This window comes from Ylistrum balloti, unplaced genomic scaffold, assembly GCF_031769215.1.
Source record: "Ylistrum balloti isolate Yb309-2 unplaced genomic scaffold, AGI_CSIRO_Ybal_v1 Utg371540, whole genome shotgun sequence".
In the NCBI taxonomy this organism is placed as follows: Eukaryota; Metazoa; Mollusca; class Bivalvia; order Pectinida; family Pectinidae; genus Ylistrum; species Ylistrum balloti.
In genome coordinates this window covers 407,143-426,754 of record NW_026782794.1, presented here as the reverse complement: position 1 = coordinate 426,754, position 19,612 = coordinate 407,143, and the positions used below count along the sequence as shown (strand labels likewise).

General features: G+C 40.1%; 2 protein-coding genes across 2 annotated transcripts in view; one reads left to right on the top strand and one right to left on the bottom strand.

Moving 5' to 3' along the window:
* The window catches only part of LOC132562877 (receptor-type tyrosine-protein phosphatase kappa-like), a 30,313-nt gene extending 29,499 nt beyond the window's left edge, over positions 1-814 (bottom strand). The window contains exon 1 of the mRNA XM_060227651.1: positions 745-814. Within this exon, the coding sequence (XP_060083634.1) occupies positions 745-814 (70 nt within the window). The remainder of the gene's footprint in view (positions 1-744) is intronic.
* Positions 815-4,444: 3,630 nt separating this feature from the next.
* On the top strand, positions 4,445-17,736 carry LOC132562876 (pancreatic lipase-related protein 2-like). The gene is made up of 9 exons (XM_060227650.1): positions 4,445-4,487; positions 9,250-9,578; positions 10,415-10,643; positions 12,198-12,317; positions 12,525-12,647; positions 13,850-14,086; positions 15,428-15,542; positions 16,583-16,783; positions 17,201-17,736. The coding sequence occupies exons 1-9, from the start codon at positions 4,445-4,447 to the stop codon at positions 17,301-17,303; spliced, it is 1,500 nt and encodes a 499-aa protein (XP_060083633.1). The 3' UTR covers positions 17,304-17,736.
* The last annotated feature ends 1,876 nt before the right edge of the window (positions 17,737-19,612 follow it).

The following is a 19,612-nucleotide window of genomic DNA, read 5'->3' as shown; positions in this document are numbered from 1 at the left end:
CGTCTACAGTGACCAGATGGTAGAAGGGGATTATGGCTTTCATCCTAAACTGGTTTAAGGCGAGCAAGAGAATTCACCATAGATTGATTGGTGTGAAGTGTTGACAGTTGTGCAAGTGCTTTGCAGAGGGCGTGGATATGATTTTCTTTTCGGAAAATGTTAGTTTGGAATTTCGATTTTTTAAATACATGGATTTTCGGTCAGTTATAATTATGGTTTTAAAAGTTACTTTTGTTTTGGTATTATATATGAATAGGGAGTGTGGGTGAATTTTGTCATGATCAGAAAGACGAAATAATACCAAAAAATAAATTACTTTAATTATATAAGACTAGTGAAGATATGGATCGTGAAATTATTTACTGTGAACGAGTGAGGGCATATAAACAGTTTACAGACCAGTAGATAGCAAAATACACAAATGTAGCCTATGATATCGTTCATATTTCACCATTACTTAAGACTTCAAATTCTTTCCATAAACCGCATTTGTTATACGTTATTTGTTTATTGTTTAGTGAAGACATAAGTCATTTCCTTCAAGATATACTAATACAAATCTAGTTTCGTGTCAGGTTAAAGAAAAGTAAATACGCGTGAGTCAGTGGAGTCGAGTCGTACTGGTTATCACAAAAGATAAATTCAAATTTTAAACATAGATCTACATAAATTGAAAGTGTTTAGTAAATATATTATCAGTACTATGGAATTTTAAAACAATAAAATCGTATAAAGTAAGTTTACCTGAGCAGAAAGCACACAAAATCCCAAATAATATCAGCAGTGGCACCACTTTCTCGATGTCTTCCGCCATCTTTAGTGCCTTCGCCACCTTGTGGCTATACCTGTTAAAAATACAGGGGAGATAATGAGACAGCTGGGCGCCGCAATATCCAGCTATGCAATGTTACGTCGAGGCGCTGAAGTAATCTGTTCAAACAATACGTTAAAGCAACAAGAGCGATTATGTAATTGAACGCGACGTGTGTTTTAGGTCTACCGCTGAACACATTAGTTACGACGAAATCGGACATTTTCGCGCAGGAGTATATGTTATATAATTTCATAAGTTAGTGTAGAAAGCTTGTAATAACCGAATTTATTACTGAAGAAAAGGCCCATCAGGTCTAGAGCTATCGTTAATACAATTCTTAGTCTGGACTAAGCTTGTGCATACAGTATACTACCAATATACAGTGATATAATACTGGGATTTGGACCCGTCAAGAATAAAAACACCGAAAAGCTTTCATTCCGGGTGATTGTGTTATCATGAAATGGAGATAGAAATTAGGCCTTCCAATGGTACAGACTTTTGCAGAATGATCCGTTGTAAAAATGTTGATATGAATGTAGGATGATCATGATTTTAACTCCCTTTAGCTGGTTGCCTTATTTCATGCCCTATATAGGTATGTACTGGGGATATATAATGCCGATAATAAGCCCATGGTATGTACATAAAAGCGTCTAGTGGTTTCTATACTCTTTACTAGAATATTCATGGACACTTGTAGAATATATAGTACTGATTACTATCACTATGCCTTTTTCCTTATTGTAAACTTTTGCTGATTGAGATATGTATGCATTTATCTTAACTTGCTGGCCCCACTTGTATAAAACATCTCAACTTGAGATTTCCTCAAGTCGAGATTTTCCTCTGCTGATATCTCCTCAAAAACGGCTTGTATAAAATTTTCTCAAGGAACAGGAGGAAGTCCTCGGCTAGGATGTCCTGCAATTCCTTGAGGAATTTTCATACAAGATATTTTCAAGGAGATATTAGCTGAGGAAAATCTCTACTTGAGGAAATCTCAAGTTGAGATATTTTATACAAGTGGGGCCTGGTTCTATATATCTTTATTTATCATTATCATTTCTTTATTGTTGACATGGTTTGATTAAGGATGTGTTTAACACAGTGTGTTATATGTACGTCTCTATTTTTGTTTGTAATGCTGTTTTGTGGTGCAGTATTGTGTTTTTGTATGTGTGTTATTTTGTTGCATACTGCTTCTAAATATTCTACATCTGTTTTATAATCGGTTATAAAAAAACTTTTGGCCTGTATTGTTATGTATAAGCACCGATGACGTAAAGCGTGACATTATCTCTCGCGCTCCGCTGTTTAAAAGAAAGGCGCATAATTATATATATATATATATAAATGTATGCTAATATTACAACAAGATTGATTTTTATTTGTTATTTTTAATTGTTACATAGAAAGTATTGAAATGGAGAACTTCTACTAGAGTACTAGCTTGATGTCTGTACAAAGTTTTGAGTACTGTGTGATTGCATTGAACGGTTTAAGAGAACTGCTCCATAAAAAATATAACTTTGTGATTTGGCCTATCTGTTTCCATGGTAACACGAAAAGTATTCAAACGGAGAACTTCCCAATAACAGAAGATACTACTAGTTTAATAGGTTTTGAGCAATTATCTTGAAGGCAGAGCGGTGGTCCAGAAACACTGAAATTTGTGACGAGGGTTATCTATTTCCATGGGAACGGAAAAAAAATAACTGGGACACTAACCTTATACATACAAAAAGTTTTACAGGGTTGAGTGGAATAGTTTCGAAGTTGTAGCTGGTAAAGGAAAGTTAACACTAATTTTGTGGGTTTTTGTTAAATATGTTTCCATGCATTATTACACATATATTGGTCCTTTCTGACCGGCGCTCTGAGACTCGGTTCACTTAAAGTTTGTGTTAATAAAAGGGCAAACTGAGGCATTTCAGGTGAAAGGCCCACCGACTCAGTGTGTGCATTCTGCTCATAAAGAGTTTTAATATTCTTTTGTTCAGTGTAGAGTGATCTGTTGTATCTGTGTTTTTATCCCAGACAAATCTCCTAATTTGCAAATGTACGCTCAAGTTATCAAAATATCCTTACCGGAGTTATTTTTACACTGACAAGCTCTGTAACCGAGGTTTTCACACCGTTTTTACGATCATTACTCAAATAGCATTGATATTGATTGTGTTTGTTTTTGCATTCATGCCCACAACACTACCTTTTATTGATAAGCAGTAGTGTTACGGGACATATTGATTGTGTCAAATGTAATAATGGAGGAGACCACCAACAAGAATTCATGGCTTTAATTTTATTTTTGGTATAATTTTTAGGCCTTTCTAACTATCTTTTCGGGTATTCTTTGTATGGACCGACAAAAAAGAATTGAAAATATCAGACAATGCACACCAGTTTTTCATTGCCGTATACTAAAACAAAGCGAGCGATGACTTTACATGAACATGTTATTAAAGAGAGTATGACGTATATTGATGCAGAAGTATTACTGTGTGTCTGCACTGTAATACTGATAATCCAAGCTGCAGAGTTCTACGCCAGAAAAAGTTTTTATTTTGTTCATAGGCATGAGTGGCAAGAGTGGTAATGAGGAGTAATGGACATGGTTGGTATACACATTGACGTGGATTAAGGGGATTAATGGCCAGTTAGACACATGTTGATTTGGATTAGGAGTGACGTGCCGGGCGGTCAGACGCAAGATGACGTTGATAAGGGGGTGCAGACACATGTAGATGTGATTTATGAGTGACATGCCGGGCGGTCAGACGCAAGATGACGTTGATTAGGGGGTTTCAGACACATGTAAATGTGATTTATGAGTGACATGCCGGACGGTCAGACGCAAGATGACATGACGAGTGACGAGGTGGTTGGTTAGGCACATTCTAACAGGGATAAGATTTCCCGGTCAGTTAAACACGCGCTGTTTAAGGTGTGACGAGCCGGGAGTTTGGACACATAATGACGCCAATTAGAATGTTTTTGATGAGTTAGACACGTGCTTATGTGGATTAGGTTTTTGACCAGTTACAGCATTTCTAGTGAATTTGCCCTTACTAACGGTGAGCGATGTATGGTGAATACCATCAAATAAGTTATAATATCAACTGGCCTTTCTGGTAACCATCTGCACTACATACCACAGCTTGTTCAGCTGTTCTTGATGTCAGTGATAATATCCAAGACCAGAGACCTATATAATGTATAAAGGTCAACATTCAGACGTCGAATTTCATAGACATTTTTTTAGCAAGCTTATCAAGTGTAATCTTTCTGTAACATCGTTTTGCAAAACATAAGGGTAATACCATATCTCTGAAAAAGATAAATGTCGAGAACCAATTAAAGAAGATATGGGGAAATCATCAACACTCTATCAACGCCAGGATTGCATAGCTAATTTAACTTTGAAACGAACGTGCCAAGATGTTCCTCACACAAAGTACCAGAAAAATTACTACGCACGCACACTTTGCAACGGTTCACCCGCGTGCACTAGTATGATGTTTTCACGAATCCCATAATTAGGCCACTGACAGGTTTCACGCACACCCTACACTCGTGACTGAATGTTTACCTTGCTAGAGCCAAAATAAAGAATTGCCATAAAACAAGATGGGTCCGGTTCTGTTAGCTCTTTGGAGTTGTCTCCTGTTGGGTAAGTATGATAATCGTATGAGAAGATTTATACTTAAGTCCGCAGTATTATTTTAGATACAATATACTTTATAGCCTAACAGATGCTAAATTGTCATGTTGTCTTAGAATCAATGCAATTTCTTTTACAATTTTCCAGGACTGGAAGTGAAATGTCAGGAACTGATTTGTACATGTATTGCTACATACAGTTATAGCATAGACGTTCTATTTACACGTAATCATATGTAATAGAGATATCATTGTTCACTGTTGATCGTCTTTCAACGTAAGTATCTGAAGTTTTACCATGAAATATAAAATTGGAAATGTAGTGAACTAGCATCGACCTTTGCCTAAACCATATCCTAAGCATCATCACTGTTCTCGAACGCGTACAAACCATCTCCCTATAATTCATAAAAGATGTTGAACTTGGTAACCAGAAAAAATTGTACTTCAAACAGATACGAGACTATACTACTCAAGCTCGTTCCAGACTTAACGTGTTGATATAATTATCGCTACATAAAACTCACAGAAACACGCTTTTCTAATGAAATCAAGATGCTTATATATCACCGAAGTTCCATTGAAACATAGTTGTACCTGGTAGCGCCGAAGGAAAAGAGTTCCATTTACATAGGATTAGCATTTCACGGCATAGGTTAGAATTTTGTTTTATTAAGACGTTCCGAGTAAAGGTTAAAGAGTTAAATCGAAATGGCGATATATGATGTAATTAAGTACTCCACAGAGGTGTATGACGTATGTAGCATTGTACAGGTGTATTTATATACTCCACAGAGGTGTATGACGTATGTAGTATTGTAGAGTTGTATTTACGTACTCCACAGAGGTGTATGACGTATGTAGCATTGTACAGTTGTATTTATATACTCCACAGAGGTGTATGACGTATGTAGTATTGTAGAGTTGTATTTACGTACTCCACAGAGGTGTATGACGTATGTAGTACTGTACAGCTGTATTTACGTACTCCACAGAGATGGTGTATGACGTATGTAGTACTGTACAGTTGTATTTACGTACTCCACAGAGATGGTGTATGACGTATGTAGTATTGTACAGTTGTATTTATGTACTCCACAGAGGTGTATGACGTATGTAGTACTGTACAGTTGTATTACGTACTCCACAGAGGTGTATGACGTATGTAGTATTGTACAGTTGTATTTATGTACTCCACAGAGGTGTATGACGTATATAGTACTGTACAGTTGTATTACGTACTCCACAGAGGTGTATGACGTATGTAGTACTGTACAGTTGTATTACGTACTCCACAGAGGTGTATGACGTATGTAGTATTGTACAGTTGTATTTATGTACTCCACAGAGATGTATGACGTATGTGGTATTGTATAGTTGTATTAAGTACTCCACAGAGGTGTATGACGTATGTGGTATTGTACAGTTGTATTTACGTACTCCACAGAGATGTATGACGTATGTAGTACCGTACAGTTGTATTTGCGTTCTCTACAGAGATGTATGACGTATGTAGTACTGTACAGTTGTATTTATGTACTCCACAGAGATGTATGACGTTTATAGTATTGTAAAGTTGTATTTACGTTCTCCACAGAGATGTATGACGTATGTAGTATTGTACAGTTGTATTTATGTACTCCACAGAGATGTATGACGTATGTAGTATTGTATAGTTTTATTTATATACTCCTCAGAGGTGTATGACGTATATAGTATTGTACAGTTGTATTTACGTACTCCACAGAGGTGTATGACGTATGTAGTACTGTACAGTTGTATTACGTACTCCACAAAAGTGTATGACGTATGTAGTTTTGTACAGTTGTATTTACGTACTCCACAGAGATGAATGACGTATATCGTATTGTACAGTTTTATTTATATACTCCTCAGAGGTGTATGACGTATGTAGTATTGTACAGTTGTATTTATGTACTCCACAGAGGTGTATGACGTATGTAGTATTGTAGAGTTGTATTTACGTACTCCACAGAGGTGTATGACGTATGTAGTATTGTAGAGTTGTATTTACGTACTCCACAGAGGTGTATGACGTATGTAGCATTGTACAGTTGTATTTACGTACTCCACAGAGGTGTATGACGTATGTAGTATTGTAGAGTCGTATTTACGTACTCCACAGAGGTGTATGACGTATGTAGTATTGTAGAGTTGTATTTACGTTCTCTACAGAGATGTATGACGTATGTAGTATTGTACAGTTTTATTTATATACTCCTCAGAGATGTATGACGTATGTAGTATTGTACAGTTTTATTTATATACTCCTCAGAGGTGTATGACTTATGAAGTATTATAAAGTTGTATTGTCAAACTCCACAGTGATGTATGACGTATTGTACAGTTGCGTTTACCGCTATTCTCCACAGAGTTGTATGACTTAATTAAGTGGCATGTTTTACAGGTAATGACCAATGTATTATATTTCACAAGGCGATGGGGTGCTAATCTAATTGTACTAAACACCGAAAATAATTATCTGATTTTAATTGTAATATAAGATAAGAGATTTACACTTGCCCGTCGCCGTCCCACTGTAAAACAGTACTAGATACCTAGTCTATTTATCTGACTTCGATTGTAATATAAGATAAGAGATTTACACTTGCCCGTCGCCGTCCCACTGTAAAACAGTACTAGATACCTAGTCTATTTATCTGACTTCGATTGTAATATAAGATAAGAGATTTACACTTGCCCGTCGCCGTCCCACTGTAAAACAGTACTAGATACCTAGTCTATTTATCTGACTTTGATTGTAATATAAGATAAGAGATTTACACTTGCCCGTCGCCGTCCCACTGTAAAACAGTACTAGATACCTAGTCTATTTATCTGACTTTGATTGTAATATAAGATAAGAGATTTACACTTGCCCGTCGCCGTCCCACTGTAAAACAGTTCAGGCCTGGTGTATTGTTTTTATTATCGACCGTTTCATACTTCAGTTGTGTCCTTTATTATTTTCTGCGTGAAATATTGTATCCGATTTAACAGGATACTTACTTAATATTGTTTGAAGTTTAAACATAAATGAAATAATTTCAATATTTCAAGGTCACTTGAAATCGTATCGTCTTTAATGACATTCGATCAAACATTTTAACATTTTAGAAAAGTAACAACTCGTATGATCAAATTGATATCATACAAAGAAACGATGACAGTTCGCCGTCAAAATGGCTGTTCTACTTTACGGATTACACTGTCGATAAAGAATCATTTACTTTACTTTAAGGCAAGTTATTGTCGGTGTAAACTAAATACACTCTCAGAAAATGTAAAAAACAAACAAAACAAAAAAAGGACACAAAAAGCAACCATCCATAGAAAAGGAATACCATAAATGATATCAATAAAAAACACAAAAAAACCTATTGGAATGATCTTGTTATAGTATCAATAACCATTATATATAACAAGTTTTACAAGCAAACAAGCATCATCTGTTGTTTTCCTGCTATGGAGAATATAAACGCTTTTTGGAGAAACACATTTCCAACCACAAGTCAAAGGAACATGATTTTTCGAACCTATCCGGTTGTGTAGGTCCAGGTAAGCATATTCTTATTTACTAGCCACATAGTGGTACTTAGACATTCACACCTCTTTTTTGAAAATAAGAATCATTAGTGCCTGTATCACAGATCCCTGTATCACAGATCCCTGTATCACTGGTCCCTGTATCACTAGTCCCTGTATCACTGGTCCACTGGTCCCTGTATCACTAGTCCCTGTATCACTGGTCCCTGTATCACTAGTCCCTGTATCACAGTTCCCTGTATCACTGGTCCCTGTATCACTGGTCCCTGTATCACTGGTCCCTGTATCACTGGTCCCTGTACGACTAGTCCCTGTATCACTAGTCCCTGTATCACTAGTCCCTGTATCAATAGTCCCTGTACGACTAGTCCCTGTATCACTAGTCCCTGTATCATTTGTCTCTGTATCACAGGTCCCTGTATCAATAGTCCCTGTATCACAGGTCCCTGTATCACTAGTTCCTGTACGACTAGTCCCTGTATCACCAGTCCCTGTATCATTTGTCTCTGTATCACAGGTCCCTGTATCACTAGTCCCTGTATCATTTGTCTCTGTATCACAGGTCCCTGTATCACTAGTCCCTGTGTCACAGGTCCCTGTATCAATAGTCCCTGTATCACTGGTCCCTGTATCACTGGTCCCTGTATCACTAGTCCCTTTGTCACAGGTCCCTGTATCAATAGTCCCTGTATCACTGGTCCCTGTATCACTGGTCCCTGTATCACTGGTCCCTGTACGACTAGTCCCTGTATCACTAGTCCCTGTATCACTAGTCCCTGTATCACTGGTCCCTGTATCACTGGTCCCTGTATCACTAGTCCCTGTATCACAGGTCCCTGTATCACTAGTCCTTGTATCACTAGTCCCTGTATCACTAGTCCTTGTATCACTGGTCCCTGTATCACTAGTCCCTGTATCACAGGTCCCTGTATCACCGGTCCCTGTATCACCGGTCCCTGTATCACCGGTCCCTGTATCACTGGTCCCTGTATCACAGGTCCCTGTATCACTAGTCCCTGTATCACTAGTCCCTGTATCACAGGTCCCTGTATCACTGGTCCCTGTATCACAGGTCCTTGTATCACTAGTCCCTATATCACAGGTCCCTGTATCACTAGTCCCTGTATCACAGGTTCCTGTATCACAAAAGGAAACGAAATCACATTTAATAGTACTTTATGAATGTTGCATTTCCTGTGTTTCAGGGCTCGGTGCTGCCACCAGTTTGAGACATGACCGTACGAAGCGGTCTTCCCACTGTTACGGAGACCTGGGCTGTTTCTCAAACGAGTACCCGTTCAACAATTCTGATGGGGCCTTGCCTTTATCTCCAAGTCAAATACGTCCAACTTTCCTACTTTTCTCCGAAAGAAGTATTCCAAGCGCTCCCTTCCGGTTAGTGCGCAACGACAGACACAACCTATGGACGTCCGGATTTGAAGCCAGTCTCCCCACTAAGATAATTATACACGGTTTCACTCAGAACGGAAATGTACCCTGGGCGCATGACATGATGTCTGAACTTATAAGAAAGGTAATGGTAAATCTTTACTGTGTCAAGTTTGTATACGATAATTTGTGATATCCCAGGTATGTCAAACAGATCTCTACATATTGAAACCCTCCCCGATGTCTGTCGTCAAGTAGCATTTCCTTGTGCTTTTTTACTCTTATTTTTTAACTTGTCTTGTCGATATCACTGTCAGCAGAATGTTCACCTCCCGTCTTCCTGCATTCATCTTATTGTACCTTTCTTCTTTTGTCTTCTTGTGGTCTTCTCCCGTCTCACGGGAACTTGTATGAAGTGGGGCTGCGATACCGTGGAGGTTTGTATTTCTCGAAAAGCTGCAAAAGGTGTGACATGGCTTTGATCCTATGTAAGAAGCTTTACCCTGATTTCTTTGGTGGTATGTTACAGGCTCCGCCAGTTTTTCGGTGATGTAGCTACTTGAATGAGACAAACGAAGTATGACCGGAGGAATGACTTGTTGCAATTTTCTGTCAGAATACCTGGGTATATTTGTATCTCCCTTGCTGGAAAGCTATCTTACATCCTAAAATAAGACAGCGTGCCTGTGCTTACAGCCAGGTCCCTATTGATGTAGACAAGTGACAAAAACGTGCTTTTCTACTAGTGAATATTAAAGACACCGATATTGACCAGCTGTAGCACTTCTGTTCAATGTTCCTTCGAAAGGCGTCTTTCTGGACCCTTTTTCATGTCACCTTGATCGTTGCTCATCCACATGCCAAAGAAAATGGTATTTCGTTTCAGTTCGAAATTATATCTTGACCATGTTACAGTAGTGTAAAAAATATGTCCTATATTACGATCGTCTCTTTGTCTCATTGATTGTATGTTTTTTTCAGGAGAGAATGAACGTGATTATTGTGGACTGGGGAAGGGGTTCTGGGTTTCCCTACACACAGGCAGTCGCAAATACTCGTGTTGTCGGAGCGGAGGTAGCGGCCATGATCTCTTACCTGAATACCGCCGCAGGAACCACCAACTCACAGTACCATCTTATAGGGCACAGTCTCGGCGCCCACGTCTGTGGCTATGTAGGAGAGATCGTCAGAGGACTAGGACGAATTACAGGTAAGTAGCAGGGGACAGCAGACATTGTCAGGAGACTGGGACGGATCATAGATAGAGACATTGTCAGGAGACTGGGACGGATCATAGATAGAGACATTGTCAGGAAACAGGGACGGATCGTAGATAGATAGATTGTCAGGGGACTGGGACGGATCATAGATAGAGACATTGTCAGGAGACTGGGACGGATCGTAGATAGGGACATTGTCAGGGGACTGGGACGGATCGTAGATAGGGACATTGTCAGGGGACTGGGACGGATCGTAGATAGAGACATTGTCAGGAGACTGGGACGGATCGTAGATAGGGACATTGTCAGGGGACTGGGACGGATCATAGATAGAGACATTGTCAGGGGACTGGGACGGATCATAGATAGGGACATTGTCAGGAGACTGGGACGGATCGTAGATAGGGACATTGTCAGGGGACTGGGACGGATCATAGATAGAGATATTGTCAGGGGACTGGGACGGATCATAGAGACATTGTCAGGGGACTGGGACGGATCATAGATAGAGATATTGTCAGGGGACTGGGACGGATCATAGATAGAGATATTGTCAGGAGACTGGGACGGATCATAGATAGGGACATTGTCAGGGGACTGGGACGGATCGTGTAGGGACATTGTCAGGGGACTGGGACGGATCATAGAGACATTGTCAGGAGACTGGGACGGATCATAGATAGAGATATTGTCAGGGGACTGGGACGGATCATAGATAGAGATATTGTCAGGGGACTGGGACGGATCATAGATAGCGACATTGTCAGGGGACTGGGACGGATCGTAGATAGAGATATTGTCAGGGGACTGGGACGGATCATAGATAGAGACATTGTCAGGAGACTGGGACGGATCGTAGATAGAGATATTGTCAGGGGACTGGGACGGATCATAGATAGAGACATTGTCAGGAGACTGGGACGGATCGTAGATAGATACATTGTCAGGAGACTGGGACGGATCGTAGATAGGGACATTGTCAGGAAACAGGGACGGATCATAGATAGATACATTGTCAGGTGACTGGGACGGATCGTAGATAGGGACATTGTCAGGAAACAGGGACGGATCGTAGATAGAGACATTGTCAGGGGACTGGGACGGATCGTAGATAGGGACTTCGTCAGGAGACTGGGACGAGTCGTAGATAAGGACATTGTCAGGAAACTGGGACGGATCGTAGATAGGGACATTGTCATGGGACTGGGACGGATCGTAGATAGGGACATTGTCAGGAAACTGGGACGGATCGTAGATAAGGACATTGTCAGGAAACTGGGACGGATCGTAGATAGGGACATTGTCAGGAAACTGGGACGGATCGTAGGTAGACTATCTCAGGAGGCTTGGACTGTTCACAGGTACAGACATTGTCAGGGAACATGTGAATTTGGAGGCAAAGTATGGGTATAATGAATGGAAATGGAGTGAATATGTTGATGCAGGGGTCTTTTATGTGTTTTGACGCACTTAAATTTCATTATTCCTATACACGGACACTAAAAGTTTAAGAGACAATTCTATATATTAGTTTATATGTTAAGGTTTGGATCCCGCTGAACCGAACTTTGAAGACACACCAGTGGAAGTTCGTCTTGATTCTAACGATGCTAACTTTGTTGACGTTATTCACACCGACGGATCGGAATTCGATACCATTTCCGGTAAGTCATCATGTATTTTTGATTTTTTTTAATAAATAAGCGAAAAGTTACGTGACCAATATATATATCACGGAATCGGAATAGATATAAAAATATTTATATTTGTAATTTGTGTTGAAAAAGAACTAGTGCAGCTAATGGTTAAATTTATACGGACGAAAATGCTTAATTTTCGGCGATGTTCACACAAATCCTCATTGTTCCAAGGTTACGGTATGAAGATGCCATGTGGTGATATGGACTTCTATCCCAATGGAGGACGTAATCAGCCTGGTTGTACACACGAGACATGGACCAACGTCGTATCTCACCTAGAGTTAGGACCACAAGGTAGGACCAAAGTCGTATCACGCATAGAGTTAGGTCCACAAGGTAGGACCAATGTCGTATCTCGCCTAGAGTTAGGTCCACAAGGTAGGACCAATGTCGTATACGACCTAGAGTTAGGACCACAAGGTAGGTCCACAAGGAAGGACCAATGTCGTAAAGGACCTAGAGTTAGGACCACAAGGTAGGACCAAAGTCGTATCACAGCTAGAGTTAGGACCACAAGGTTGGACCAAAGTCGTCTCACACCTAGAGTTAGGTCTACAAGGTAGGTCTACAAGGTAGGACCAATGTCGTATACCACCTAGATTTAGGTCCACAAGGTAGGACCAATGTCGTATCACACCTATAGTTAGGTCCACAAGGCAGAACCAAAGTCATATCACACCTAGAGTTAGGTCCACAAGGTAGGTCCACAAGGTAGGACCAATGTCGTATACCACCTAGATGTAGGTCCACAAGGTAGGACCAATGTCGTATCACAGCTAGAGTTAGGACCACAAGGCAGGACAAAAGTCATATCACACCTAGAGTTAGGTCCACAAGGTAGGAGCACAAGGTAGGACTGCAAGGTAGGACTAAAGTCGTATCACAGCTAGACTTAGGACCACAAGGTAATACCAATGTCGTATTACAGCTAGAGTTAGGTCCACAAGATAGGACCACAAGGTAGGACCACAAGGTAGGATCAATGTCGTATCACACCTATAGTTAGGTCTACAAGGTAGGACCAATGTCGTACCACGCATAGAGTTAGGTCCACAAGGTAGGACCACAAGGTAGGATCAATGTCGTATCACACCTATAGTTAGGTCTACAAGGTAGGACCAATGTCGTATACCACCTAGAGTTAGGTCCACAAGGTAGGACCAACGTCGTACCACACCTACCGTTGGGTCCACAAGGCAGTACTAATGTATACCACCTAGAGTTAAGCCCGTTGGGCAGGGCTAATGTCCTATCAGACCTATAGCTAGGCTAAGCGTATCATTGAGCTTAACTATAACCTAGAATAATATTTTACACTTATAAAACTTCAGATCATATCTCAGAATTTATCCTTCCTGTAACCTTCGATAACACGACCATAGATTCTGACAGTCACATACCAGGACTTACATTGGATTTTTAAATCAGTTTACAAATCATAACACCTGTATTTTATCAGTTAAAATCTTGATTTTTGTGTCATGCTCCTTTTGTAGCTGTTGGCGGCATGCTGGCCTGCAGTCACGACCGGTCAATCTACCTATTTACTGAGTCCATTAACGGTAGGTCCTGCACCCTGAAGGGCCATCCTTGTCAGAGCTACGAGGATTTTGTGGTAGGACGCTGCTTCTCCTGTGGAAACCAACCATGTCCCAGCATGGGCTACCACGCCGATAGTTTCAGAGCGAGGGGAAAATTCTACCTGGCCACTACAGACAGTCCACCATATTGTGGTGAGTGTGACAACAACAATTAACAAGATAAAATGGCCGTTTTCCCATACTAGTTGTAATCATAATAATCAAAGTAGCGATGTATGATCGTTTTGTATTTTTCGGTCGCTGTTTGATTGATACTAACGCTAAACTCAACTTACTTAAGCACGGCAAACGTTGACCAGCATGAACTCAACTTATTTAAGAACGGTAAACGTTGACTAGCACAAACTCAACTTATCTAAGAACGGCAAACGTTGACCAGCATGAACTCAAGTTACTTAAACACGGTAAACGTTGACTAGCACAAACTCAACATATCTAAGAACGACAAACGTTGACTAGCACACACTCAACTTATTTAAGAACGGTAAACGTTGACTAGCACAAACTCAACTTATTTAAGAACGGCAAACGTTGACTAGCATGAACTCCGGTTAATTAAGAACAGCAAACGTTGACTAGCATGAACTCAAGTTACGTAAGAACGGTTAACGTTGACCAGCATAAACTCAAGTTACACAGGAACGGTAAACGTTGACTAGCATGAACTCAATTTACTTAAGAACGGTTAACGTTGACTAGCATAAACTCAAGTTACACAGGAACGGTAAACGTTGACCAGCATAAACTCAAGTTACACAGGAACGGTAAACGTTGACTAGCATGAACTCAAGTTACACAGGAACGGTAAACGTTGACTAGCATGAACTCAATTTACTTAAGAACGGTTAACGTTGACTAGCATAAACTCAAGTTACACAGGAACGGTAAACGTTGACTAGCATGAACTCAAGTTGCACAGGAACGGTAAACGTTGACTAGCATGAACTCAAGTTACACAGGAACAGTAAACGTTGACTAGCATGAACTCAAGTTGCACAGGAACGGTAAACGTTGACTAGCATGAACTCAAGTTACACAGGAACAGTAAACGTTGACTAGCATGAACTCAATTTACTTAAGAACGGTAAACGTTGACTAGCATAAACTCAAGTTACACAGGAACGGTAAACGTTGACTAGCATGAACTCAATTTACTTAAGAACGGTTAACGTTGACTAGCATAAACTCAAGTTACACAGGAACGGTAAACGTTGACTAGCATGAACTCAAGCTACGTAAGAACGGTTAACGTTGACTAGCATAAATTCAAGTTACGTAAGAACGGTTAACGTTGACTAACATAAACTCAAGTCACACAGGAACGGTTAACGTTGACTAGCATAAACTCAAGTTACACAGGAACAGTAAATGTTGACTAGCATGAGCTCAAGTTACGCAGGAACGGTAAACGTTGATTAGCAGAAGTGATGCTTAAATGCGATTTAAGACGTTTTACCTTTGTACTGTTTCCAGGCAACTTTTACCAAGTGACCGTCCAGTTTGGACCGACCATGGCAACTGATCACGGAGAGTTACATCTCCGGATACTTGGAACATCGGGACTCTCGGAAATATTCGCCATCAAAAGGTAAGAATTTGTATAAACTATTGTAAACGAAGTAAGGTAATTACTACAAAGGTATGTTATTCCTGTTAAATAGGTGTTTTTAAGTAATCAGTTAACTTTTGAGTACAAATGTAGCCAATTACGGTGTTATTGTGATAACAAAGGAACAGTTTTTGTGAAGTTTTGGTTTCGGCTGATGTTGTCCGTCGTGTCCTTGGTCCCTACAGCTTGGGTACAACACTTTACCCTCTTGTCTCAATTCCGTGGTTCTTTAAAAGCGACTAACTATGAAATGATATAGGTTTTTCTTCTTTCTTGCACTTTTCTCTCTCTTATACGTCCTTTATCAGTCAATATATCGCTGTTGCGCCAATGGTTAGATTCCACTCAAAACACGAATGTTTTGTGTGCTGTATCTGATAGAGAAACGCCCAAGCCCATTAAAGTATACACACTGCTCGCTGCTTGGGTGAATTTTATACTGTTTAACGTCCTATCAACAGCTTTGATCATTTAGGATGACCTCCTTGTGCATACGAGGTGAGTGCCTTTTTAAGTGCGTGTGCTTGTGGCAGGCTGCGAAATATTCTTGTAAGCCTGTTTCTGATAGCGCTTTGAGTTCAGCTTTCAACCATGTACAGGCTTTTCAGTGTGACAGCACTATGATCATGCCCTTGAGTGGTCATAATGTCAATGAAAACTTTTTTTCATATGACTAAGTTGTTGCATGGCATGCATACTAAACCTCAGAGACAAACAGACAAATTATATTGTAGAGTTCTTGAGGGTTTGATCGAAATGGTAAATAAATTCGTGTAATCTAAAACGTCACGTCAGTCATATATCGACCAGTAAATTGAAGAACTTGACAAGATCTTGGATATAGATGTCAGCAAAGACGAGAACACGATAAGTATGTTGCCATGATACTCATGGTTCATACATTTTGTAACCTATGATCGTGCGCATCTTTATATATCTTTTCAAGAAATGTTAACCTGTGTCATTGTATCCTTGATATGAAACGTTATATCATAATAAAAGTCGTATCCCTCTGATAGTTTCAACCCCCAGACCGGACGTGACGACGGTTTCCAACAGAACCAGGAACGGAAGGTTATGCTTGTGTCCAGAAGCTACCTAGGCGACATACTGAATGTACAGGCCCAGTTCCAGGAGTCCAGATCCCTGCTATCGTATTTCTGGACCGGGGAGATATCTCTCTCCAGAATCATGGTGACCGACGGCAAAACGGAAGCCAGGTACGATACCATATTACCAAACATTGCCATATAATGGCTGGTATCCATCTTACAAGCATCGTATTTAGACGCGCGAGCAAGAGTGTTATTACCTATTTACAACTGTAGATACACAATAGTCTTCGTTGTGTTATTTTCGTTTCGCTTTGGTTTGCATTCTAAAGATTGATTGACCCGTTCTAGAATTTCGTTTCGTATTGTAGCCCGCCTCGTTTTCAACTACGCCGTGATCCATTTCATGTTGTCCGTAATCTAGGTCTAGTACCTATAAGTGATGTACTTTTAATAACGGGAAGTGGTTACATTAAAGTCATCAATTTATTCTTTAACTATTGGTTAGAAGGACCAGTTGTTCTCTCCAGAAAATGAAATGCTCCCTACATCCGGACATTAACGTAAACAATTGTTTCCTTACAGATACCTATTCTGTGTAGGCGAGGCTGTACTACGCGCAGGACAAGCAATGGTCGGCTTCAACCATGCAGTTCATACTGTGGCGGAATGTACCACAAGGCAGTAGCTACGATAGGTGCCGATCAAATGGGATGTATAAACATCCGGCTAGGCGACATAAACTGTAAATCTGATCGGCATTATTTATGTCCATGTCCTTGATTTTAGAATATAAATAGTATCTGTGTTTATATATGTAATACAAGAATTCGTTGTTCCAGAAATCTACTGGTCAAGCATATCATGCCACTAAATCGAAGCTCCTTGAATATGACATTACTATACTCTGTAAGCCAGAATTTGAAATGGGTGGATGTGAGTTATTTACACCGGCCAACACTATGTCCCTAAATATAGTGTTTTGTGGTTAGCAAGACAGAGTTAGTGTCATACAAATGGACAACGTTGTACAATTTAATCAGAAGTTATCTCCCTTATAATGTACATTTTGAGAATCATACTGATCCATGATGTAATAAAAGGACGGCGTTTAATTTGAATACTTTTATCTCCGTAATGTTCGTTATCATTTCATCAATAATGATCTCTTTGGCAAGTTAGTCTAATTGATTATCATTTTAAAACAAGAACACGTGTAAGGGAATTGATAGAGTGCAGCTTCGTATACCGATTCAAGCACATGGTTTATTCGTTTACGTTACAATACACTGATATACAAAACTGATAATTCCGAATATATTAGAAAATAACACAAATGTGTGCGTAACAATACCCTTCTGTGTGTCTATCCTTTATAGCGAACGTTTTACTGAATGCAGTATCTTGTCATATTTGGATTATACCCAACAACCGACGTTAGACATTTTGACTGAGTCCTGTCTGAACGAGAGGAAACTCGTGCTAGTAATCCGCCACTTCAAAGATTTCGTAAATACTGGCCGACATGATGTTTCACTACATTTTTATGTTATTATTCGTCGTCTGTCTATATAATTTCTAGTGTAAAATACAGATATATACAGAGAGGCTACGATCGCCAAAATGATACCACTACAGCAGTTGTTTCATTTATCCTATAAATACACTTTGAAGCTGCACATGGGAAATTGAGAATCGACAGATAAGTTATCATTACTCAACCTATATGGTATCACTTTGATGTATGTTCACTGTACAGTCGTTGTTACAAACAACAGTTGGTAGACCCGTTACTTGACAAACAAACTGTTATATAGCACACTACGTTATGACGGGGAGAGAGAGGAAGTACGTTATGACGCGAGAGAGAGGAAGTACGTTATGACGGAGAGAGAGGGGTAGTACGTTATGACGGAGAGAGGGGTTGTACGTTATGACGGGAGAGAGAGGAAGTACGTTATGACGGAGAGAAAGGGGTAGTACGTTATGACGGAGAGAGAGAGAGAGGAAGTACGTTATGACGGGAGAGAGAGGAAGTACGTTATGACGGAGAGAGAGGGGTAGTACGTTATGACGGAGAGAGGGGTAGTACGTTATGACGGGAGAGAGAGGAAGTACTTTATGACTGAGAGAGAGGGGTAGTACGTTATGACGGAGAGAGAGAGAGGAAGTACGTTATGACGGAGAGAGAGAGGTAATACGTTATGACGAAGAGAGAGGAAGTGCGTTATGACGGAGAGAGAGGGGTAGTACGTTATGACGGAGAGAGAGGTAGTGCGTAATGACGGAGAGAGGTAGTACGTTATGACGGAGAGAGAGAGGGTAGAGAGTGCGAGAGGATAGAAAGGTAGTACGTTATGACGGTTAGAGACGGAGAGAGAGGTCGTACGTTACGTTATTATGACGGAGAGAGAGAGGGTATTGCGTTATGACGGTTATGACGGAGGAGAGAGAGAGGGTAGTGCGTTATGATGGATAGAGAGGTCGTACGTTATGACGGAGAGAGAGAGAGGTAGTACGTTATGACGGAGAGAGAGAGGTAGTACGTTATGACGGAGAGAGAGGTAGTATGTTATGACGGAGAGAGAGAGGTAGTAGGTTATGATGGAGAGAGAGAGAGGTAGTAGGTTATGACGGAGAGAGAAATAGTACGTTACGTCGGAGAGAGGTAATGCATCACGAATATTTTAATTACTGGGCCAAATCACATTTCATCTAGCACATTTGTTTTACATTGACCCCGCTTTTGTTGCTGTTACAAAACATTAACCAAGAAAAGAATTTAAACGGGGTTTATCTCAACAAGAAAACTCCAAATTACTTTAGGGATTGATGGAGTTTGTTTAGCTGTTATTCGTCGTGAGAAGTTGTTTTTATTTTTTTTCACACACATGTGTATCCTAAGCCCGATATCTGTAAAGAAAGAAAAAGTGAAAATATGTACATAAATGAGCCTGACTGTCACCACTGTCTATTTAAAAAAATTCGAAGAAAACT

Bases quoted from the DNA above. Each gene is read 5' to 3' on its own strand.
- LOC132562876 (XM_060227650.1), top strand. From the start codon at position 4,445: ATGGGTCCGGTTCTGTTAGCTCTTTGGAGTTGTCTCCTGTTGG. The intron at 12,318-12,524 runs GTAAGTCATCAT...CATTGTTCCAAG, and splicing joins GGAATTCGATACCATTTCCG to GTTACGGTATGAAGATGCCA. The intron at 12,648-13,849 runs GTAGGACCAAAG...CTCCTTTTGTAG, and splicing joins CCTAGAGTTAGGACCACAAG to CTGTTGGCGGCATGCTGGCC.